Source organism: Hipposideros armiger, unplaced genomic scaffold, assembly GCF_001890085.2.
Source record: "Hipposideros armiger isolate ML-2016 unplaced genomic scaffold, ASM189008v1 scaffold_1150, whole genome shotgun sequence".
In the NCBI taxonomy this organism is placed as follows: domain Eukaryota; kingdom Metazoa; phylum Chordata; class Mammalia; order Chiroptera; family Hipposideridae; genus Hipposideros; species Hipposideros armiger.
Window position 1 is genome coordinate 163,531 of NW_017732500.1, and position 25,649 is coordinate 189,179.

The window sequence follows — 25,649 nt, forward strand, 5'->3', positions numbered from 1 at the left end:
AGAGAGAGAGAGAGAGAGAGAGAGAGAGAGAGAGAGAGAGAGACAAAACATAAAAGCAATTGGTAAAAACCAGTCAGAAAGATGATAGGGAAATCAACAATACTAGTGTCTTAAAAGCTAAGTGGATAGAATTTTCAAGTGTAGGTGTTAAAAATGTAAAATTATGGAGAAAATTTGAGGAGAATGATGATTGAGAAGAAATTAGTGGATTTTAGGATTAAGAGATTAGAGGTAAGCTTTGCAATAGTACATAAATACACAGTAAAGACAATACCACGTGTTAACGTCTTCATTCCTAAGCCTTTCTAACTGCCAGGGAATCAGAATTGAGTTACATGAACAGTACATACATATTGAAGTATCTGACCTCTCCACTGAGAAAAGAGAAGTAATTGATTAATACACATTGTTTTGTATATTAAAAAAATAATAAAAACTGTAAAGCCAGTGAAGGATTGGGATGTGACTTTATGACCAAAGATTTTAGTTTGTCATATGTTGGTAAAATTGGAAGCAGTGACTATCAATTTCTTTTGAAAAAGTTCAAGATATACCAAAATTTGAAGTTATATATGTCCTTGGCAAATATTAGGTTTGCTTTTTTATTTATATTTGTGTTGTGTGTTGTGTGGTGTGTGTGTGTGTGTGTGTGTGTGTGTGTGCGCGCGTGTGTGTGTGTGTTCTTTCTTTTAAGGGGTAGAATTAAGCATGTTTAGAAGGTAAAGTAGAGAGAGGGACCCATCCTTCAAAAGTTTGAAATGTTGGAGGCTGAGAGCAAAGTTAATGGAGAATTCCAGAATGCCTGCTGTATCCCATCACTGGCATGCAAACAAATTTACATTTAATTTGATCTTAAATAAATAATGGATATAAAATGTGTAATTTAAGAAATTTTCAGAATAGTTTTCGGAGAATTACAGTGCCTTTGTAGATATAATCACAGAGTAAGTCATCTATATTTGTTGTAACTCACTCAATAGGAATAATAATAAGAACAAAAATGTAGCTGAGTGCTCTCTGTGTGCCTGGCACAATTAGAAAAGCTTTGCATGTATTATCTCAAGTATTCTATGTAATTCTGCACAATGGCCTATGTATGAGGTAGGCACTGTTACTGCCCTCGTTTTAAACACGAGAAAGTAAGCAGAGAGGGGATATGAGACCATAGTTTCATAGCCAGTAACTGGCACAGATAGTCTGCAAATCCAGGCAGTCAGACAACCTACACTCTTAAGGTCTCAGCTAAGAACGCCGTAGAAGCTAGACTGATTAGAGCCAACAAACTGTTCTGCTCCCCCTCCTTCCTCAGGTCAACGCTCTCCCTGATTGCACTACCCTGTTGGCTGTCAATACCCCAGCTGCCTGGATACATTACTGCTATATCTTAGTCGTTGTAAAAGTGCCGTTTCCTTTTCAAATGTCAAAATCAAATTCAGCTACCTAAAAAAATCTTTATAAATGAATCCAGTGCAACTTGTTAGGGTGCACCCGGAGAGCTCCTGGAAAATATTAAATGGAGACCATTATAAAATGCTGCAGCAGATGTTTCATTCCTCATCAGCAAACAAAAGATCTGCTGTACCATCACACAGTTTCCAGTTAGATAATATTCCCCTGACTATGAAGAGATTTCTCCTTGTCAAAAATAAATCTTCTCTTCAAAGGAAGACACATAGGAGCTTTTTTAAAAATAATTCAGCCAGAATCTAAATGATGCAAGACATATGCCAGCTGGGGGACAACCTGGTCACTCTGCCCTAGTTTCAAAACAGCCTGTAGATGAGATGAAAGCATGGTGCTGTTTCTCTGAGTGACTAGAACAGAGGAGTTTTCAAGGGTCTTAACAGGTTGTGTTTGTTTTTTTCAAACATCTATCATTTTTTTTCACTCTTAGGTTTTAAAAAAGGGGGAAAAAAAAAGAAACCTAGAAAGTAATGGAGGAAACCATAAATCTACTGTGTTTAAGTCCTGCCTCCATGTGGCCCTTTTTCTGGTTTTCTAATGCAATTTGATTTCTCCTGTACTTCCTGTACTGTTTCACATTCATCTTATGTTATTTGTGTTCCTGTTTATATATTCTGTTTTTCTGTAAGTCATTCAGTGGTTCTTGTGACTGAAGAGGAATGACTTTTGCACAGGGTTTTGGTTTCCCTGTAACTGTGTTCCAAGAACCGTCGAACCTCTTTATCTTCCACCACCATTTATTCTGTAGTTTGAGTCTTTATTTTTCACTCATCCTTATTCCAGTGAAAATATGCTGTCCTGATATAATCGACAACTAGAAAATTCACTACCATTATAAGAAAAATCTTTATCTAAAAGTTTTAAAGCCATATTCTGACAATGGAAAATAGGAGGTTAATCAGCTTTTAATGTATATAAAACTTACCTTTTTTTCTCAATCTATTAATAGCCATTTATCGGCCACCAAACTAGTAGCATTTGTAAATCAGTTTTAAAGCATTGAACTGTATATCAAACAGTTTAAAGCATCAACTAAAAAATGTATATAACTCTCTTCATTGAGAAGCAATAGCTCTAGCTTTTTAAAATGTGTGGAGCCCTTTCAAATTAAAATAAATATATAAATTGTGAAACTTCAATTTACTCATTCTCTTGGAAATACAGCTAGATTTTATTTGGAGGCATTTTATTCACTTAAGAATGCTTTTGCAAAAATAAATAAATAAATAAAATAATGTAGAATTGTCCTCAATGTAAAATGTAGACTCTATGGCAATAGAGAAAGCATATCATTTTCACACTTCAAGTCTTGTCTTACACTCATGCATTTTTCTGACAATTCTAAGTATGCTTCATGTCTACAAAGGTGATAGAGGAGATGGTTGGATATTATTCCCTGATGCTACCAACCGAGTAGCATTTTCTGAATTCTAGTTCATTGAGATCTATAATTCAATTTCTTTTTTATTCTCTTTCATGTTATTTCTTTACATTTGTCTAACCTCTCAACCTCATTCTTTCCCCATTACAAATGATAGTCATTAATTTTTGTTTTGTTCTTCACCTCTTCTACAGAGCTAGTTCTCTATTGAATTTTCTACCCAGTCCTTGACAGCTCAGGCAGTTAGAGAGACTCATTCCTGATATAACAGTTAACTGTTATGTTCAAAACACCTTAAAGGATTGTTCACCTTCCAGTGTGATACTAGCTCCCACAGAGCAAATAAAGAAAAATACCTAAATTTGATCCATCTGACTTGCTATTGTGTGCTGTTAGCATTAGACTTCTAAATCATCTTACTAGATTACAAACAGTCCTTGACCATGAATAAAAATTCCAAAATGAAATAAAATAGGACTTAATAAGTACTTACATACTAAATCCAGTGTTTGTATTTAAATCTAATAAAATAATTAATGTTCATAAATCTTGTTTCAAACGACATACCCACTTTAAACTTATTAAAACACATATTTATAGTAAGTCGAAGTTCATGCTTTATGTAGATTTGGCAGTGGTTGGTACATGATGATTAAACACTGGGAAAAGTGATTTTCTTTGTTTTATATTCTAATGGCCATTACAATCTGCATTACCACATGAGGAGAGCAAAAATAATTGAAAAGCCCAAATGGACATGTAAAGAGAAGTACAGAGAATAATGCAAGCACTGTAAAGCATAATATACTTGTATGCATGTGTAATTATTCATAAAATGAGCTCTGCTTATTTTACCCAATGTGACCTTGAGATACCATCTAATCTGGGCTTCATTGGAACATTGGGAACCTGAGACCCAAAGAGGTCATGTTGCTGCCTAAAGTTACAGCATAAATAGTGGACAAACTTTGATCAAAATCATGACTTCCTGATTCTTATCTAGTGGATTCCATGCAAATTAAACCATTTTAGTCAAATAATTTTCTTTTTATTACTTTTTTTTTTCTTATAGGGAGACCCACCTGCAGCTGTGCACTGGGGTTCACTGGACCAAACTGTGGTAAGACAGTTTGTGAGGATTTTTGTCAAAATGGAGGGACGTGCAGCGTGAGTGCTGGGAACCAGCCTTACTGCTACTGCCAGCCTGAACACACTGGTGACAGATGTCAGTACTGTAAGTGAAAGCACCACCCACCAGTCTGTCTGACAGCATGCTTTGATGTTAACCTTATGAAATTGTCTTATTACCTCTATCTACATGCCCTAAATTATCTCAGTGTCAGCCACCCCTTGTTCCTTAGTTTTGCGTCCTATGTCATTCCAAACTCCAATAATTCTTTACATTGTTCCTCATCCTTCTTTTATTTTAAAGATTCTGTTTCTGTCTTCTCCATCTTAGATTCCATAGTCTAACATAATCATTTCCTTGTACATATCCTCAATTCCTTTGCTCCCTCTTCCCTTCTATTTTTCTGTCCTAGAAAACTGTAACCATGGCTAAATTCACTCCTCCATCGGCCCTGAACTGGTGCCCCATTGCTAAATGCAACTGAAAAAAAACAACACAAAAACAAAAACATAATTATGTAGACTGGTCTCACTTGAGTTTTTATCACTAACTTCCAAAGGGCACTTACTATGTCATCTATATTTCACTAATCCATTATCTCACCTAGATGTCTATCTCATACTTCTTTCTCTTCAATCCTCCAAAACCTGCTCCCCAACTTTATTCTTAGTCAAAGACCATGCTTCTTATTTTATTCATAAAAATAGAAGCCTTTCAAAGAGAACTGCCACAAGCTCCCAGTCCATACCCCTGAAACTGCTTTATCCTATACCAATACACTCTGTCTTTTTTCTTATGACTAGGAAGCAAGCCATACTGCGTCTCATGCTATGCTACTCACTCATGCATTGGTTACCTCTTAGCTACTCAAGGACACATGTCTTAAAACTGCCCCTCTTTCTCCTGCTTTATCAATATTTCCCTCTTTACCTAGTACTTTCTTAAAACAAACAAAAAAACCTTACCTTGTGCCCACATCCCTTTCTGGATACAACTTTAGTTCACTGCTCATTTTTTGAACCATCGTATTGCTCTAAAATGTTATTATATTCTCCAATTCCTCTCTTTCTGTTTTTTTTTTTTACCCCACCTTTGTCAGGTTTTTATCTTTACTATTCTACAGAAACATTTTTTTATCAAAGTCAAGTTAATTAATTTATTTTAATGGCATCTATGTTTTTATATCCAATGGTCAATTCTCAATTTTTGTTTTACATCTACAGTCAACATTAATCACTCTGTCCTTAAAACACCTTCTTCCCTTGTTTTTAATCTCTTACTTTCATTCCCAATTTACTAGCTGCTTCTTCTCAGTGTCTTTTGTTGATTACTCCTTATTCTTCTGACCTTTTAAACATTGCAGTGACTTGTGATTGTGTTCCTGTATCTCTTTTCTTCTCTAAAACACTCACTCCTTGAGCCTATGACTTCTGTATAACTCTGCACATTAGAATGGCTTCAACAGCTTGTATAAAATACAGTTTCCCAAATGTCACCTCTGAAGATTTTTCTTTTCTTAGCATGTAATAGGTCATCTATATTATTTAAAGTTTTCTAGATGTTTTACATATGTGCCCAAGAATCAGACCCATTGCCTGGACGATTTCAACTAATTGTGTGGCTTGTAATACCATCCAAATATGAATAGCTCCAAATTTATGTCTCCAGCTGAACCTATCTTCTAGATCCCAGATTTTTATCCTTAAGCATCTATATAACAGCTTGACTTGGCTCAAAATTTATCTGATTTTTTTCACCCCAAAACGGCTCTACCATAGCTTATCTTATGTCTGTAAAGCAAAACACTCAGTGTTCAGGTCCAAAAATTGTGGCATTGTTCTTGACTTTTTTCTTCTTTCTTTTACACCGCATTTTCATTCTCACTTTTACTTTTAAAATCTACCCAGAATCTGAACACTTCCCCCACCTGCATTCTCACAACCCTCATTGAAGCTACCAACATCTCTTACCTGGATTATCACCAACTAAATTTATGCTTTCTCTCTGCACCCTCTGTATCTATTCACAAAAGAGCAGCAACATAAACAGTTGTATGTTTTATCCATAATAAAAAATGTTTTGTTGTTTTTTATCTCAACCACGTTTACTGACATCTCTCTACCTTCGGAAACTCTTGTAATTTCTTCCTTCTTTGCGTTAATTCTATTAATCTATTGAATTCAACTGATGAACAAGGTGTTGTTTTTTATTCTCATTGTATAGAGGAGGCTACTAAGAAGGCATAAAGAGCCTCCTGAAGGTCACACAGTTAGTGATCGGGAGAGCCAGGATTCAAACACAGGCAACCCGGCTCCAGGGCTCACATCCTTCAAAGCCACTTAATATTCTGGTCCCCAGATTGTTTGCTATCATTGAGGACCTCATGGAGGGTGGCCTAGGACATATCATTGTAGAAAGTAGTATGTAGAATAGCATACAATCAAGCTATGTGCACTGAGTTGTTATTTGAGAATAAAGAGTATTGTTAAATATTTTGGCTCTGATGTTACAGCAGGGACCACTTCTGCTGCAGCAAAAAGAGAGTTTCAGTTTCAATGTGGTGTTTCCTTTTCTAGGTATACATTCTCCTCATATTAGGTCATCCTCTTCTTGGCATATGCACATGCCACTATCTTAAGGCAGTGCCCATTTACACTTGCCTCTTAAGTGATATGCATCACAGGCCATCAGAGTTTATTTGGCAAATACATTCCAGCTATATGCAACCCCATTCACGTCCTCATTGCCCTCTTACCTCCCTCCACTCAACATAGCATAATATTCCAGCACAACTTGCATTTACTAACTCTTTTTTTTGTCTTTTGTTTCTTTTTATCTTTTCTCCTCCACCGTTCTCACAACTGTCTGATTTCCAAGCAAATCAGGACCAATACCAACTACTATCCTGTGTGATGCAGATCATCCCTACTATCCAAACTGTTTCTGCAGCCTCTTCTTTAGTCTAGTAAAGCCACGCTGATCATGTTTCTTCATATGTCATCTTCCCTGGTATTGCGACTTTTCATGCTATTTTCCTCTAAAATGTGCTTTCTTTTCCCCCTCACCTTCATCTCTCCATGCCGAATTCTATCTACCTTCCTCCCTTAACACCATTTCCTTTTAGAAGATGTTCACATACACCCCCAGTTTGAGTTAATCTCTTTCTCTTCTAAATTCTCTGCTTCTTTACCTCTTTCTGGCTCTATTCTTTTTTACCTGGTAGTGTTACTACTTGTATGCATTCTTTTTACTTGTCTAGAATGACCTCTTTGAGACTATACCCAACAATGGCATTTGTCAAATAAATAGATGGAAAAATAAGTAATCATAAATAAATGAATGAGAGCTGTTTAGAGACAAGTTAATAAAAGAACAATCAATTTAATGTACAAAGCTACATTTAGTCACGGAACAACTGTATTTTTGTGTAGAGCTATTTCTCAGTTTTCAGTTGGTCCATCATCATAGAACATCACTCTTTTTTTTTTTTTAAGTTGAACCATTGCCATTCTTGATTATTTTTGAAATAAGTTTTAAAAATACTATGTGGCCATCATTATAGCAATCTAAATTCTTAAAAAGAATAAATTTAGCAGCTTATGTTTTAATTGGCACCTTAATAGAAGAATCACAGTCTGAACTAGCTGAATGCATTGTAAAAGCTTGCATGATAATTTTATTATCACTATTAGCAGTCATAGTGACTGATTCCCACCTTTTACTGCAAAACACTTATTAAAATTAACCAATTAATCCTTAGACAGAGGTTAAATAACTTGCCCAAGGTCCCGAAGTAGTAATATTATTGTCAGAGTCGGACCCCTGGAGTTGTTGATCAAGACGTCGGCAAACGTTCCTGCAGCACGGAGAGGCTGTTCTTTGGCAGCAAAATAAGACTGTGGACAGTGTCATTAAAATGATAAATCCAACAGCTGACAAAAGCATAATAAATTTAGGATCTATTAGATGTGAGTTGGCAAGGTTCAGTGGACCGGGTGTTCTGTCAAAATTGTATCTTACATACACAAAACCTTCTCTATATAAATGAAGGAATGACAGAATGGTTCATTACAGTGCCTAATTAAAGGTCCATTAGTGGGAGGTAAAACATCAGTTCTTAGTTGTGCTGAGTAAAAACATTTCACAACTCTAATGGCAATATAAAATCCTGAGGTCTAAAATGCAAATTAATTTTAACAGCAGCTCCCAGGGAGGAGAGACAGAGATAAATAATGGCAAAAGTAAAATTAAGTATTCTTTAAGTTGTTCAAGAACAAATATAGCTCCATTGCATACTATTTTAGAATAAGGATTCCTAGAATAAATCAAAATAGATAAATAAATGAAATACATAAATAAGCATGGCATTTTGCATTTAAATCTGGATGTTAACTGTGAGGTCAACAATATCTGAGGTTATTTGTAATTAAATAGTAATAACATTAGCATAAAAGAGCCAATGAGGATTAGCTCAATCTGTACAAAAGCCAGGTCTTCAAATCAAAATGCAATCTGTCTGTCCTCTCTTTGATATTTTCAAAGCCCTCTAGTGATCTTATACTTTCAATTAGAACGCAGTTTATTAGGAATATCCCTATATGGCTTACTCCCACTGCTTCCAGTAACTATTATACAGACATTAAGTGCTATCTCAAGTTTATAAAGTTAGGAACATCTGGCAGTAATCCAAGCATATCATCTTTTGTAATTGATATTAGAACCATAATCTATCACGTAACTTATAAAAGTTATGAACTATAGATATGAGCCTACCATATACGAGGTATGATCAAACAATATGGTGAATGTTTAAATAAAAAAAAATTATTACAGTAAAAGACACATTGCTATTAACCCCCCTCAGAATACTCCTCCTAACTTTGAACACACTTATCCCATCGTTCTTGCCACTTTCTGACGCAGTTCTGGAAGTCCTCTTTTGTGAGTGTCTTTAGTTGTGCTGTCATGGCTGCCTCGATGTCCTGAATCATTTTGACTTTGCGGAGATCCAGAAGTTGCATGGTGCCAGATCCCATGAATAAGTTGGATGAGGACACACCATAATGTTTTTATTTGACATAAATTGCTGCACTAGAAGCAATGTGTGACACGAGGTATTGTCATGATGGAGGATGACTTACACTTTAAAAAAAACCTTCTCTCAACCATAGTACACACCCGACTGACTGTACTGAACAAGTTGAAACTTGTCACATGTTATTACTAAGGTTTGGCGCACCACTTCCCATATTGAAGATCCCTGCCTTTCTGTTGACTGGCACTCAGCAGTAGCATTCATTTGTTGATCACAACGGTAAGGCTCCATGCTGCACATCACTTCTAGTATGGCAATTTGTGTAAAATAAAAACATCATAGTATGTTCTCATCCACCTTGCTCACCGGATATGGAACCATGAGACTTCTGGCTCTTCCCCAAAGTCAAACTGACCATGAAAGGTAAATGTTTTGAAATGACTCAGGATATTGACAGCCACGACAGCACAACTAAAGACACTCACTACAGAGGGCTTCCAGAACTGCTTCAGAAAGTGGCAAGAACAATGGGATATGTTCATAGCAAGGGGGAGTATTTTGAGGGGGATTCATGGAAATATGTCTTTTACTGCAGTATCTTTTTTTAATTTAAACATTCACCATATGTTTCTTTTTAATTGTCTAACTTCTTTTTTTTTATTAGTTTCAGGTGTACAAAACAATGTAATAGCTATACTTTTCAGCCCTCACAAAGTGACAACCCTTCTCCCCCAATCCACCAACCCCCCTGATATCTATTACAATTCCATTGACTCCATTCCCCACACTATAGTCCACATCCCATGGCAGTATGTGTGTGTGTGTGTGTGTGTGTGTGTGTGTGTGTGTGTGTGTGTGTGTGTATATATATATATATAATTATCATTGACATACAATATTATTCAGCATCAGCTTCAGAAATACAATGCGTTGTTCAGCCTCTACACCTTCCATGAAGTGGTCTCCCTAACAAGACATGTGTCCATCTGACACCCTACAAAATATTTACAACATTATTAATTATATTCCCCAAACTGTCTTTCCTGTCCCTGTGGCAATATTGAAGTTACCAATTTATGTTATCTTGTCCCTTCCCCTTCTCCCTCCTCCCCACCCCCTCCCATCTAGCAACCATCAGTTTTTCCTCTGTGTCTCTGAGACTATTTCTGTTTACTTTGCTCATTTATTCAGTTCTTTAAATTTCACATCTAAATGAGATCATATGGCATTTGTCTTTCTCCAACTGACTTATTTCACTTAACATAATAGTCTCTAGTTCCATCCATATTGTTGCAAATGGTACGATTTCAATCTTCTTTATAGCTGAGTAATACTCTATTGTATAAATGTACCACAGTTTCTTAATCCAGCTGTCTACCAATGAGCATTTCAGTTGTTTCCAAGTCTTGACTATTGTAAATAGCACTGCAATAAACATAGGGGTGCATATATTTTTTCTAATTAGTATCTTAGGTCACTTTGACCACACCTTGTGTATGATGACATGATGATTATTTTTACCATTTGCCTCCCAGAGCAATTTTATTCCATTAGTCAGATGGGCAGTGAACATGTTTTGCTGTTTGCAATGCGCCTGTCACTGTGTTAGGCACTGAGGAAACAGTGCCTAACAGGTGTCAAGATATGTCCTGCCTTCAAAGGGCTTACAGTCTAATATATGATTCTGAAAAGAAAACAAGTTGTTATGAGACAGTTTAATAAAACAGAGAGGCTACCAGAACCCAGGAAAGAACACAGAATTCAGCCTATTAGAAATAGTTCTTAAAGGAAGTGAAATCTAAGATGAGACCAGAAGAAAGAAGAAGCTAACCTGGTGAAGAGAGGAAACAGTGAATGAACAGCATTTGCAAAGTCCCAGAAAGGAAAGCCTTTTGAAATGTATCCTTTCTGTTTCCATTAGATTTTTCCTGGTGGGAGGTCTTACAAGGGAAATAACAACTACTGAACATATACAGAATATTGGTCATAGAGATATATGCTGTTATACATCATTTTATCTGATATATGAATATATGATGGTTTAACAAATACTCATACAACACTGCAAGGTTAGTTTTATTAGTCCAACTTTGCAAGTGCCAAAAATGAGATTAAGCCTTTCTCCCTAATCTGCCAGATTAGAGTCATAATATGTAGCCTTGTGGGTCTGAGTCCAAAAGTAAGCTTCCCCTGGAGTATTATCCTGTCATTTAGCACCCTGCCCATTCCATTGCATCTTTTTAGACTCACTAGGAGAATGCGCAAAGCTCAGGTGGCACACTGGATCTACCTGGTCATTGCAAGTTTCTACTCCATTGAGGAGAGGTGTTAATACAAATTTTATTTTGAGCTGATGAAGCTTATGTTAGGCCCAAGCAGAAGAGATTCACAGGACTTTAATAATGAATGGAAAATAGAATAGAATCTTTTCAGTGCTCCTGTTAGTATGAAGGTCACTTAGAACTGAGCCTAAAACCCCCAGAAGGGATTGTGACTAAAAAAAATGAAATTATTACTCAGGACTAGCTATTTCTTGAGTATTTAAGTATTCAAGATTTTTTGAGCATTCACACACTGACTGGCAAAGCATTAGGAGCCCCGGCTCCTGTGTGCCCCGCCCCATCCCAATTATTTTTTTTTCTCTTGTTGAGAAGACAAGCACTGCCTTCATTCAGGATCTTATCTCTTGCCTGAATTACTACAACACAATTCCTCAGGCACTCTTCCTTCCAACCTTGAAAACTTGTTCATCATCTCCAAAATGCGCCCATCTTTAATTGTTCATTCTTATTTTTCTTTACAATGGTCCTCCATGCCTGCTAAGCTTCTCTAATTCCCCCACTTTGTCTTCTGAATTTCCATTTGTGCTAGGAAATTCATCACTCATGTTCTTGATTCTCTATCCTTCTAGAATACGAAACAGGCATGGGGTTTTGCATACCTCATCAATCTTGGGAGTTAACTCACTGCCTGGACTTAGTAAATAGTATTAAATATGTGAATGAATGTAAACAAAGTACAAGCACCCTCCTTTCAGCTGGCAAGGCCAAGTTTTTTTCTGTGCTCTGACAAGATCCCACTCAAAGGCAGGGCCAGAGTTCCGGACCGCCTTTAATTACCAGTTCATTAAGATTCATACTCCATGAGAAATTTTGTTCTTTTGTATTTAGTTTGGAAAAAAAAAGTAATGGAAACATAGAATTAGGCTTGAATTAATATGTGTGAAGAAAAATAAATACATTCATGCGACCATAATAACAAGTGGTGAGCTAAGGGTAAGAAAATGTAATAATTTCACTATTTTACTTTACATGGTTTAGAGGACATTTTCAGAATTATTAAAACTATTGTTGAAGACAGTTTTGATATAGTAGTAAAAATAGAATTATTAAAATAGATTTTTACTATAATGTTATACCTTCATTTAAAGGAAATGTAAAAAGCATAAGTGATTTAGGGAAAATGTGCTTATGTAAAAAAGGATTTATTGGAAACTGACATAAATCTTTCTAAGTAGATAGTTTTCATATGTGAGTCAAAGTACATTGTTTATTATTAAAATTATTTTATTTAATTGACATGTATTGAACACTTATGGATATCATTTATTATTCTAGGCTTTGGGAATACATCAATATCAAAGCTCTTTGAAGACACTTGCACTACATCATTTTTGGTGAATAAAAAACCAAATGGCATATCATTTTCAGATTAAAAGCCAGACAAAGCTGCAACTTAGAGATATGTAGTAAGGAAGAACCCATGAAAAGTCAGAAATGGATTTTATTCCATACTCTTTGAAGCATACCATTATTTTTCTACATGATTAAGTTTCAAATTCCAATGACATGTTTATAAAGTTAACTATGGATGAACTTTTATTTCTATGTCATGTAACTAACACTTGGAATTTTAGTAATTATGTTTAATAATTTCAATGAGTATTACTAAAAGAAAAATCCTTTAAGAATGCTTTATTACTGTTGCTGGCATGATAGCAGCAACTTTTTTTCATGACAATTCAATGGATTTTGAGACAACCCTAATCTCACGGTACTCTTGAAACAGTGCCACACCCATTAACCATGCCAAGTGTGAATGGTTTCATCTTCTACTGTTGTGCCACATTAGCACTACCGATAGGTATTTACACTTTTTTTTTTCAACTTAATCAAGAGTGAATATATAAAGTGATATGAAAGACAATGAAAGGCAGATTTTGAACAGTTTAATTAAAGGTAGGCAATCACCTGTCACACAATTCATGGTTAGTACCTCTAAACAGGTTTTTGTATTGGAATAAACTGAACATGCCTGGTTGGGACCCCTTATCAATAATAAATAAATAAATAAATAAATAAACAAATAAATACCTAGCAAGGCTTTGCATGAATAGAAGCCATTCATGACTGTGATTCTGCTCTTTTCAGTGTTAAGTAAACTGAATAGATCCATAAATAATAATTTGCAAACAGAATTGGGTATATGAAAACAGCATAGTACATAAATTATGCACATATAGACACACACATTGAACAAAAATATTTACTTGAGGCTTACCTCAAACCAAAAAATTTGTTTCTAGTTAGTGCATCTGCCAACATCATTTTTAAAAAGTAACTCAAATGTAAATTCAACAGTAACTTTAAAACACAGTGCTTTATTCAGATGTTTATTCAGGATGTTAACTGACATGTTTTGAAAAAATGTCACGTCAGGAACCTTTAAATGCTTTAAATGGAAAAAAATAAAATAATATTCCTAGCTTATAGTTAACATGATAACCTTCATGTTTAACTATTAAATATTTCATCACTATAAACTGGTATTATTATTCTGTTTCATGCAAAAGATACAACCTCTTTTGATAATTAATGTTCAGCTAGAAAAATTTTGTTTTTATCCTGATCATTGATAAAAATAGCGAGAGTCAGTAGTCACATCAGCTCTCGAGGTAAAAAACAACAACAACAACAACAAAAAAAAAAACTTCAAAACTGAAATGCATAGCTTTTGAATCCCAGAGTCCAAAAGAACAAAGAAAGGAGGGAAAATTTATAATTTACCCTATCGTTATGTAACCCACCAAAAACAGAAGGGCACATCTTGCTTAAACCAAACAGTGCATTCATAATCATATTGATTTGTTCAGTTTTATTCTCATGAATGCAAAAATATAATTATAAGTTTGATTTAAATAAATGAATATATTTTAAAAATCATTGATTTCTAACAAAGTAACACTAAAAAGAGCAAAGTTTAAATAAAAGGGAGATAGCCAATAATTTGTCTTAACAAAGATGCTTAATTATATGACAAAGAACTATTAGGAGAAAACCCTATTTATTGGGAGTTGCCACCAAAGAATCAGATACCTCTTAAGTATAGCACATTGAGAAACATAAAATCACTTGTTTCAGAATAACACTAAGGGATTAATCCAAAGGTCAAATAGCTAAATTTGAATTTTTAGGTCTTCATTATCTCTTAAAGAACCATGGCTAAATCCATGGTAGTAGGATGATCTAATTTTCAATTTGATGAAATAATTTGCACTTTAGTTATTAGTTTTGAGAACTGAGAAAATCTATATTGCAGTGATCTGAGGGCAAGCTTTCCTTGAAAATCAATTGATATAAATAATCAACATAGTGGTAAAAACAATCAAATTGGTGTAGATATGATCGTGTAATGAATGGTACCTTATTTGACTACTCAATTTTCATGAGGACCAAGAATTTAGGCCACTTCCTTGGTAGCTTCCAGACCATGAATAACTGAAATTAAGCTAGAATTTTTCAATCCAGGTTTCAGTGCTCCTTAAATTGGATGATAATATAGGCTTCTGTTCCTTTTAGGAATCTCTAATCTAAATAAAACAAATACATAAAAAGTTTTGTATAGAATTTTAGTGGGTTTCTGGAACCTCATTGAATATACACTCTAACCTTATTCTTCTGGAATTGGTCAAGCTGGAATCCAAATTTGAAGAAAAATACTGGGTTTTAGAGGTGATGATATGAAATTAAAGCATTCAAAATAATTTAGAACTATATAAAGTAAAAATTTGTGGCTAACAAATGGTATCCTACAACTTTAGATTTTCAAATTATTTACATCATCACAAGTAAAATCCAATTACATTATTTGTAAACAAAAGTAATGATAATTATAACTATATGCTTCTTAATAGTTGGGAGTTTCAAGTGAGATAATCTATAAGAAAAGTCCTTTGTAAATTTTAAAATCAAATACTAATTTTTTTTTTAGTTTTCACTTTAATAGATATCTGGAATGCCTATCATTTATAACATGTGTAATAATAAGTATTTTAGATAATATATAGTTTGAATAATAAAAATTAATCTAGTAATTTTATAGTATTCATGAATATGATCCGAGATACTTTTAAAAAATAATTTCTGAAATGATCCAGCGGGCCCCATTGTGTAATGGTTAGCACTCTGGACTTTGAAATGATCCATAACTTTAGAATGAAATTCTACATTGAGTCACATGAAAGGAAGTGATCAGGCCACTGGGAAAAAAAAGTGTCTTGAATAGGTTTAATTCCACATACTGGTTAGGCTAACTACAAAATTAAACCTATTGGAAGCTGAAAAGTTTAATTTAACTCAATGTAATACCCCATTTCTGGGCATTTAGCAGGTCACATCTTTCATTCACATGACAGCTTAGAGTGTCTAATAGTTGGTTCATGCGGGCATCAGATATCCAAGGGTTTTTCAAAGATGGGTATCCATCTTTGCTTCCCGCCTAATTTTAATCTTCCATCTACCACCTTCCTCTCCCCATCTGAACATATGCATACACAGACTGGCAAAACAGGTTGTTTCAGAAGTAGGTAAAACTAGTCTAGACGGATCACATATTTACATAAATGTATAACTGCCTTTGGGGTTTTAAACTAAAAAAAAATCAACAGTATGACTCTTGTATTCTGCCTTCTGAAGTGCTCTGTTTTACAAGGAGCCGTGCTCATTCATTAATTCAACAAATATTAACAGAGTATCTAATATGTGCTAGCCACTGAAGCTTAGAATTTAATCATGGATGAAACAAAACTGCTCTCATAGTACCTTTTAATATTTATAAATAACACACAAACATGTTGGATGTCAGCTGGTGAGAAATGAGATGATGAAAAATAAAGCAGGGGAAATTAGGAACCTAATTACTGTATGCATGGAGGAGGAGGGTCAGGGCTTACAGAAACAAAAACACATTAGTTATCATATCAAACGTTTCTCGATACAGAATTTTTTGTATTCTGTGTGCATAAAAGAGTAATGGCTTAATCTCATCACCTGAAGGTTGAAACAATTTATGAGAATTTTTTTCAAAGAAAATCTTCCTAAATAGCATCTTGGATTAAATGATTTTATTTATTAATTATAGGAATATAATACATACTTCTAATCATGGTAAAGGTTAAATCCTGCTAACTACTAATAAATGTAAAGTGATTCTCTGCAATCTTTGGATTATTGTAAAAGTCTTAATAAACTGGGAAGCTAATTATTATATATCAATAATCTGTTTTATTCATACATGTCTGACTGAAAAGATACTTGTACATTTGACCAGGGGAAATCTTTTATAGTTTTCTATGTATTGCTCTGCCAGGTAACCTTTGCAAGGTGACTTTCTCAATGTTTTAGTGAACTCCTATTAAACAGTAATTACTTCTAAACAATCTGCTATTTTTCTTCTTGCTATCACACCAGTATAGAAACCTCTATCTATATGTCAATATCAATATATTGATACAGGGAGATACATATTGGGGTGCCAAAAAATGTACACATGTTAAGAGACGTTATCTGTGTATTACTTTTCAAAGTTGAATTGAATTAGGGTAGCAATGTGTAGTGTGACGTTCACTCATAAGATGGTGTTAATCAAATGAATGCTGGTGTCATTCATTGTATTACAACTTTAATACAGTTTTTTTTCTTTTCTTAAAATGTATATACATTTTTTGGCACCCTCTTTTTATAGTATGTATTTTACAAGGTGACATATTGAAGGAAGACTAGAAGTAAGGTATATCTAAGTATATCAGAAATCATTACTTTGACATTTATATTTGAAGTGAACAATTTGGAAGAAGGAAGTAAGGATGGAAGAATAGAAGAGGGAAGAGAGAGAAGGAAAGAGGGAAGGAGGGGGGGGGAGAGAGAGAGAGAGAGAGAGAGAGAGAGAGAGAGAGAAGTTTATGCACATAGGAACTACATGGGTTTGTCTAGGATGGCCTGATATCCTCCCAGTATGATGAGGTGGGACATCCCTTGCCCTCTAGTTAGGCTACAATATAAAGACTATAACTTCCTTCATGATAGTCCCATCAGAGATGCTCTTTTCCCTGATTACTTCCTATCCAGAATTCTTCATCTCCCATGACTTCTGAAACTCCCGTTTTCTAAAAATGACTTATTGCTTTATGCTCTGAATTGACCTTTAAAAAACTAGTTCCATGTATTAATAAACTAAAAACTTGTATTGTACTTGATTTTTTCCCCAACCACATTAGCCTTGAGGGCACTCTGAGCAACATTAGCACAACAGCTACTATTAACATAGTAGATATTAATAAATTTTATTAGGCTAAATTAATTGAATTTTAATGCATAGTCAATGTCCTCATAGAGAAATTAGAGCCTAAATATGGTAAATGACTTGTTTATTGTCAGAGAGATACCACCTATATGTGCATGCTTTAGTCTCATTCTGTTTTTAAGCCATCTATGCTTATTCGCTTATGTGGTTTTCAGTTAGCCTCTCTGATAAGCCACATATAGCAAGTCACGTTGTTTATAAGCTTCAAATTATTACCACTGTGTAGTTACTTGCTAAAACCTTTTATAGCTGACTGCTTTAAAAATAGAGGAACACTCAACTCAGAACATTGTTTATAAACAAAAGTTATATAGGTTTCTATGATCTTTGCAAAAACATTGTCATGATAGTTTTATGAGTTAATTTTTTAGTATTCCTAAAATTATCAATGCCATATTGTTAATAGGCATTGTGAAATAACAGACAGTTAAAAATTTAAATGCTGATTATCTTTAAATCTCACCCCATATGTCTCACTCAAATCAAAGTTTTGACAACTTGGCTTTCTGAATTTTCCATTTTCCTTCTACCTGGATTCTCAGAGATGGCACTGTTTGCTCAGAATCAATTTTATTCTGGAAATATTTTCAGTTTTTTCTATAGAAATATTTGGAATATAGTTCTATTTTTAGTAATAAACTAGAAAATGCTAATTTTCTTAGACATGTTTTCCTGATGAAAATTTAGCAGCCCTAATCAGAGTTTTGCACACATTTTTTCCCTAGTGAATATTTAATTGGCATACTGGATTAAATATTTGCCTACTTTATGAAACTCAGTTCTGAAATTGGAAGATATATTTAGGACTATGCAATAAGTTTAATTATTAAAATATCTTAGGCTGTATAAAACATTTGAGGAATGTAAAAAAAGAATAAATTCTAATATTTCTTAAATCTGTGTTCCTTTTTTCTTATGTAATCCTTCAAAGACAATCATAAATTTGTAAGTAAATTTATGTGAGTTGCTTTATCTCTTTAAATCATGCTAGATGAAAAATGGACTGTAGAGAAGGAATGGCCAAAATCACTCTTGTTAAAAAAAGAAAAGAAAAAAAAAAGAAAAAAGAATCTTAGAACTTTTCCAGGAAACTTTTAAAGTAGACATCAGTAAATGGTAATACTTCAGGCATGTATTATTTTGTGATGTCTTGTCTGTTATTTTGCTGTCATTTGTCTGAAGGGACCCATAGTTGATCCTGCCTAATAATGAGTAGATCACATGGATGGTTAAGAAAGAGAATCCAGTGCTGTGAACAATCATCACTGGCTAGACAGGCAAATAACCATCTTGGTTTGGGATGAGAGGCTGAGAATGACATGTGAATGTGAAATAGATGAGGAGTGTGAGTCTGGCTAGAGTTCCTGAGCTCTAGTGTATTGCAGGTCATAGTGGCATCAGGTCGGCCCTCTGAGCCTGCTGCAGGGTCCTTTTAATATCCTGACTGGGGGATTAGACCTTAGATATCTGTGTAAATGGGGACACGTTCAGTTTTAGATACACATACAGGAAAGAGAACACCAAAGGTATTCAAAATTACTTTCTAGATTTTTTCCCCTGAGCAAATGTGTGAATTATTGAAAATAGAAAAATAAGAGTTTAGTCTCTACAGTGAGGTTTATTTGGGTTTGAGTTTTAGTTCTCCCACTTATTCTTGTGTGATCTTTGGCAGGTTGTTTCGCCTCTCTGAGCCTCAATTTAGTCACCTTTATAATGAGGATAATCCCATGTAATGCAAGAGACTATAAACACATGTGTCTGGCATGTAGAAGATAGCTACAAATGACTATCATCAGCATAATATTTTCCATCATTTTTCTCATTGTTGAGGATCAGTGGGTGAGGAGGGAATCATAACATTTTCTTAGGTATGTTTAGTAACGCTGCCTCTGTTCAAAGATGGCCAAAGGGTGTTTTGTAAAAATTAGTCAAGTGAGATCACATCGTTAGCCAGAGAAAGGACTGAATTTAACCTCCAAGACCCTCACATTTTCACCAATGTTTTCGTGTTTTTCTTATAATGTCACCCTGATATAAGCATTCATCAAAAGTATATAAAATACTGTTGGCTGCCATGGAAATTGTTCTACATTTCATACATAAAATCTGCTATAAACCTCCCTGCTGGGAGAAGGTTAGCAGATTTCATAGAATTTATTGCTCCTGGGACACAATTAAGAGACAGTCAAGGAGGAGTGTGAATTGTGCTGAAGCTGGAGTCAGTTGCAGGATGTCCAGGGCTGTATGCACTGTGGAATTTACTGAGTCTTCTTTGGAAAAGTTATCCTGTCCTACTTTTAATGTATTGTTTTGCTGTGTGTGTGCAGTCCCAAATTATCAAATCCTTACTTAAATTATTAACCTTAAAGCCAATTCACAGAACTTAATTTTGTAAAGGTCAGGTCAAAACTCAGTGAAGTAGAACAATTGATGGACATATGTGTAATTGTAAGATTTAGTCTCCCCTGTATAGCCAATCTGTATTACTAATTAAAGATTCTCGAGGTTCTCCATTATTCTTACCGAGTATCTTCATCTCCTGTTTAGGTGGTATTATTGTAGCTTGGTTTTCTTCTCTTTACGTATATTTCACACTTCATTAACTATTATATTGTGAGTGGCACAGTGGCAAATATGAGTTAATAGCTAAATAGTCTTGGCAATTACTTTTCAATAGAAAGAAATATTTGGGAAAGGTATTAAATGCAGCTAGAGATTTTATAGACATCTGGCTCCCCCTGAATATTCATAAATCTGTAAGTATGCTCATACTCATGCATGCATATATTTTTACGCAGCCTATTAAAATACTGTAAAAAGATTAAAGAAAGGCATATTCCTGTGTATTTCTGGTTGCTTGAAAAGGAGTGATAGAAAAAGAAAGAAAGAGACAGAATGTAATGGTAATCTCCCTTGAAAAGCATTTCATCTCTGCTGCAGAAAATAGCCATGCACTTTTTCTCCAGTGACTGCTACCTAATTACCATATGAATACTATGTAATTATATAATCATCCTTGTCCTTTAGATTACATGATTGTGTTGGTGCTACTATGTGTGTAGTTCTTAGTGTAATTATCCTATAGAGGTTATAACAATTTTTATATTGTGAGTATAGCATGCTATTATATAATTTCATGGTAATCTGCTTTCTTAGTACAGATTAATTACATTTCATTATTGTTTCTTCCTATCACATGCAGAGCATCCCAATTGTTATGCTATTCAGGGCAGTGAAATGTTCCAAATTTATGACACAGAATGTTCCATAGGAGGAAGATTTTGTTGGTAGTAATATACGTAGGCTCTTGCCACAGTGGACGTTATTCAGATCAGGTTTGGTTACTTTTTGCTTCTTGTTTTACCCTTTCAACTGAGTTGTCCGCTGTCTGAGTGATGGTGTCCTTGCTTCTATTTCTGCACTCTTCCCACAGCTCCCAGTACACCATTAGGCACATACATGTCCACAGCAAATAATCAGTCATGGATCCACCACTCCTATTTTATTGTCATGGTTAAAGTACTCATGTGGTTCAAAGTGAGAATCAACCATGTTGTTCCACCAGCTCTCTTCTCCATGCATTCAGACTGTCCCTGCTGATGCTTACTAGCCAATCCGGTTATACTCTTTTATCTTCAGTCTTTAATTCCTCTCTTCTATTTAAATCCTTTCCCTATTCCGCCCCTTCCATCAAAGTCTCCTATCATCTATTTTACTTAAACCTGTCTCCTTTTATTCTACAACTTTTTTTTACTGTCTTTCAGTTCCAATAACTATTAAGCCAAATTTAAAATTTGAAGAAAAAAATAAATGGCTGTTTGTGTGTACGATGTGTGTGTGCGTGTGTGTGCGTGCACGTGTGTGTATCTGTGCCTATGTGTGTATCAGAAAAGAGAAGACAATCCCTTTGCTGCAAACCTCAGTGTTAACTAACCAACAGCATCACTAACTCTTTTTCCCCTTCAGAAGCAATTAAGTTTTATATTTAGATTTGTCTACTGCTTCATAATCAGGAATATTTCACTTGGTCAAAGGTAGAATACGATAAAAGGCTGAAAGCTACAAAACTTCTGCAAAGTTCATACAAATAATTGATAGCTATAGTGATAAATGAGTCATTAATAAAATGAGTCATTAATAAAAATATTGATATGTTTCATTTAAGAAAATGTGCCTGTCTTATAGAAAGATTGCTTTCAAAATAGTTTTAAATCCTTCTTGCTGATTAAATTGGTAAATTTTATGGGGCAACTTTTTTTTCAGTGTTCTTCAATTTCAAAAGTGTTTTTCTAGTGGCTACTAAATTTCTCTGTTTATTTCAGAGCTTATTAGATCAGGGCAGAATCCCTTAGAGTCAAAGCAAACAACTGCATACCAAAGGAGCCTTCTCATATACTATTCCTCTTCATCTCTTGCTAGATTTCTGCTGGATTGAGAAATGTTAATGAAAATATTCATTTCATTATATAAATAGCTGGAGAGACACTAACAATGTAAATACGTAATTGAGAGATATAGAGATGTGACACTGATGAAAATATAGCGTATATTATACATAGATGCTTGTAATTCTAAGTGGTTTATAGCTGAGAAGAGAATGAGAGAGAAATTGGGTTGCATTGCTGTCATGATATTGAGAGTTGCAGAGAACATGGACTTTGGTTGAGTCACCCAATTTAGAAACAGGCAGCACCAACAGATGTCTGCAACTCTTTCCTGGACTTGCACACAGTATGTGTCATGACTAAACATGAAATAAAAAGAGATCACTGGAAAGAATTATTTTGCCTTCCAATTTACAAGTTTCAATGCTTATATGGTAGTTTAAAAATCACATGCCAAAGTCCCTTATTAAGATCTACCTTTTCTTCTATTCAGGAATCTTGGAGTTGGAATTGAATAAATAGGGAAGCCTTGAAGGAAGGAAGGAAATAAGGAGGGAAGGAGGGAAAAAAGAAAGGGCGGGGCGGGGGAGGGGGCGGGAGAAAGAGAGGAAGAGAGGGAGGAGAGAGGGAAGGAGGTAGGGCTAGAGGGAGGGAAGGAGGAAAGGAATATGGAATACAATACAGTCAAAGTGTTGGGGACTAAAATTCTAATAGTGGTACAGAAAACAATCCAGCCAAACATATAACAACAACTTCTATAAGTGCCACCACATCTCAAGCCTAACAGTGGGAGATAGTCAGAACATTTTCATAGGAAGGCAAATTGAGTAAGAACTTTGGCATGATCAGAGTACAGTGATCAACTCCCTGCCCCTGAACTTAGACTTGGCATAGAGTGCTAAGCATGTGAATTAAGAAAAATGAAATGTCTTCCATTTGAATACTTATAGAGAAAGTGTTCTTTTAAAAGGAAAAAAAAATTATCATGGCTTAACAGCATGCAATTAGAATTATTTTTTAAAGTTTAGACTCTAATATCTGTTTATTTCACAATTTTCTCTTAAACATTTATTTTACATTTTTTGGATTCTATTTTTATGCCATGAGGACAATCAACTGCATTAAATAATGTGCATCTGACATGCAATGAAAAATTATTGAGTGAATTAAAGAGTGATGAATTTCCTTTAAAGCATAGAAAATAGAACATGAAATCCTTTCAAAAATAGTGTCTGTAAAGAGAAAAACTATTTTGCCTAGTTAGCAAATTTTCCAGAATTACTAAAATATTATAATTGTAGCTTATTTGTCATTGGGTTAAATAAAACTTTTTTTGGAGAATATAAAATGCACAGAAAAGTTTAAAATCACAAATATACAGTTCAATAAATTAGCACTACATTTACACACCAGCGCAACCAACATTCAGTTCATGACTAAACATTATCAGTACCCCAGGTTTCCCCTGATATTCTTCATCGCTATTCCTTCTCTTCTTCCCAAAGATATCTCTTTTTTGATTTCTAAAACCATAAATTCATTTTGCCTTTTGAACTTTACATAAATAAAAAAGTACTATATTATTTTTGTGTCTAGTTTTTTCTCTCAATATTATTTTTGTGTGATTAATCCATGTTTCATTTTCATTTATTTATCTATGTAATATTTATGTTGAGTGAACCCCAGTTTATCCATTCTTCTTGTCAGGAACCTTTGGATAATTTTCAGGTTTTTTGGCTATTTCTTAAAATGTCTCTGTGTATATTATGTACATGTTTTTGTGCACATATGTATACTTTTCCCTTGCATATATTGGTTTGTCGGAAAAGTCATGATGTATTTTTCTATGTTTTTCATTGCAAAAATGCATCATGATTTTTACGACAACCCAATATATTAAGAGTATAAATGATAGGGTATAAGGTGTGGGCATGTTCCAATTTAGTGGATACTGTCAATTGTTTTCCACATTGGTTGAACCAATTTATATTCCAGCTAGTGTTGTATGAGAGTTTGTGTTATTTGTGGTCAGTGTGGCGGGTGTGCAATGGTATCTTTGAAGAGTTCATTAGTATTGCCTTCATTATTTAGAAGCTGTATATATTCTCACATCTTTTGAATCTTAGTCTAAAACAGATTTAATTTATATATCAAAATGACTTTATAATTAGTAAATTATAGATATGTTTTTAACCTTGCCCTTTAGTACTCCAGATAAGTGAACTATTCCTTGCTACAGAGTGTATAGAGCGATCATCAACCCTCAGAAAGTTAACCCCATTTTTTTTCTAGTTTCTCAGGCTTTTTCACCAATATGGCATAAAAACAAAGTGGTTCAAGATTTTAAATTAAACATTACTTTTTAGTTAAGGCTCATAAATATAGTCAAGAAATAAGCTGTGCCAGTCAAATCCAATTCATTTACAATTATTAGACAATGTTGTTTCTTTGCTAATCAATACAATTATCTCCAAATCATTTCTTACACTTCCTAGTTTCCAAATTCTATTTCCTCAATTAGTTCCATGAGGACCATCTGGGCCCAATTTTGGATTTATGAATTAGAATCTAGGGTTGGGTGGTGGGCGACAGGGAAGGGCACTGGAATTTGCATTTGTAAAAAAGTCCCCAACATGAATTTAATGAAATACCCACTATGTAAATCTCTGAATAAGGATATATATGAAAATATTGGAAAGAGACATCAGCCAACTTCTATGTCCCATCAGCTGAACCAAGACAAAAGGATGACATTTAAGGCAATGGGGCAATATTAAAAGAATTCCTTTTAAATAAAACGTATCTAGCAAACTGACTAATGAAAATTGTTCTTCAGAGATTTCTGCATTAAAAGGAGATGGTACTAGATGATCATATAGGCCATTGCTAATACATTCTTCTTCCCAAGCATAGATCAACTGCAAATAGACACCATAATGGACAGATGCACACATTGACTTAATTTTTAGATCTCCAAGTCTCTCACCCTTTGAAAGTACTATTTTTCTTAAATATAGCCAAAACCCATATTAATAAATATAAGCATTGAATCTCAATGTGGGACTTGGTATAATGCAACAGCAAGCATGAAATTGCATGAAATAAATTTCCATAAATATGAAGAAGCCTGTTGATAAATTTAATTTCTGTCTGATTTAATAACAGACTAGATAAATATAAAAACAGGAGAATAATAAATTATGTTTCAATTTACCTCATCAACTTATGATTGTCTTACAGGACGTTAAAGTTTATAAGTTGTGATTTTTATCTCAAGTAATCTCATTTAACATTGCTTAACAATTAGATAGCTAAATGGAAATTGCAGTTTCCAAACGTGAAGTCTGGGATCGATTTAATCAGTTATTGTGCTTAAAATTGTTTGTATTATGAATTTTAATATTTTGAATGTGGTAAATTATAATATATTCATATATAAACATGCATATAGAATGGTCTGCTTTTGAGAAGACTGAGGCAGAATGTATAATTACAGAGTTAATGTGGTTATTATATTAAATAATCTTTCTTTTATTGCTCACATTCAAGTATAGAAATAGATATTTGAGGAACTCTTCCTTTGTAGCTGAGAAAACTGTAAGTAATGCTCAGTAA

At 34.2% G+C, this 25,649-nt stretch overlaps 1 protein-coding gene across 1 annotated transcript in view; it reads left to right on the forward strand.

Annotated features, from left to right (window-relative positions):
• Nucleotides 1-25,649, forward strand: part of LOC109376551 (low-density lipoprotein receptor-related protein 1B-like) — a gene marked incomplete at its 5' end in the record, with an annotated part of 229,966 nt that overhangs the window by 157,233 nt on the left and 47,084 nt on the right. The window contains one exon of the mRNA XM_019632528.1: nt 3,918-4,079. Within this exon, the coding sequence (XP_019488073.1) occupies nt 3,918-4,079 (162 nt within the window). The remainder of the gene's footprint in view (nt 1-3,917; nt 4,080-25,649) is intronic.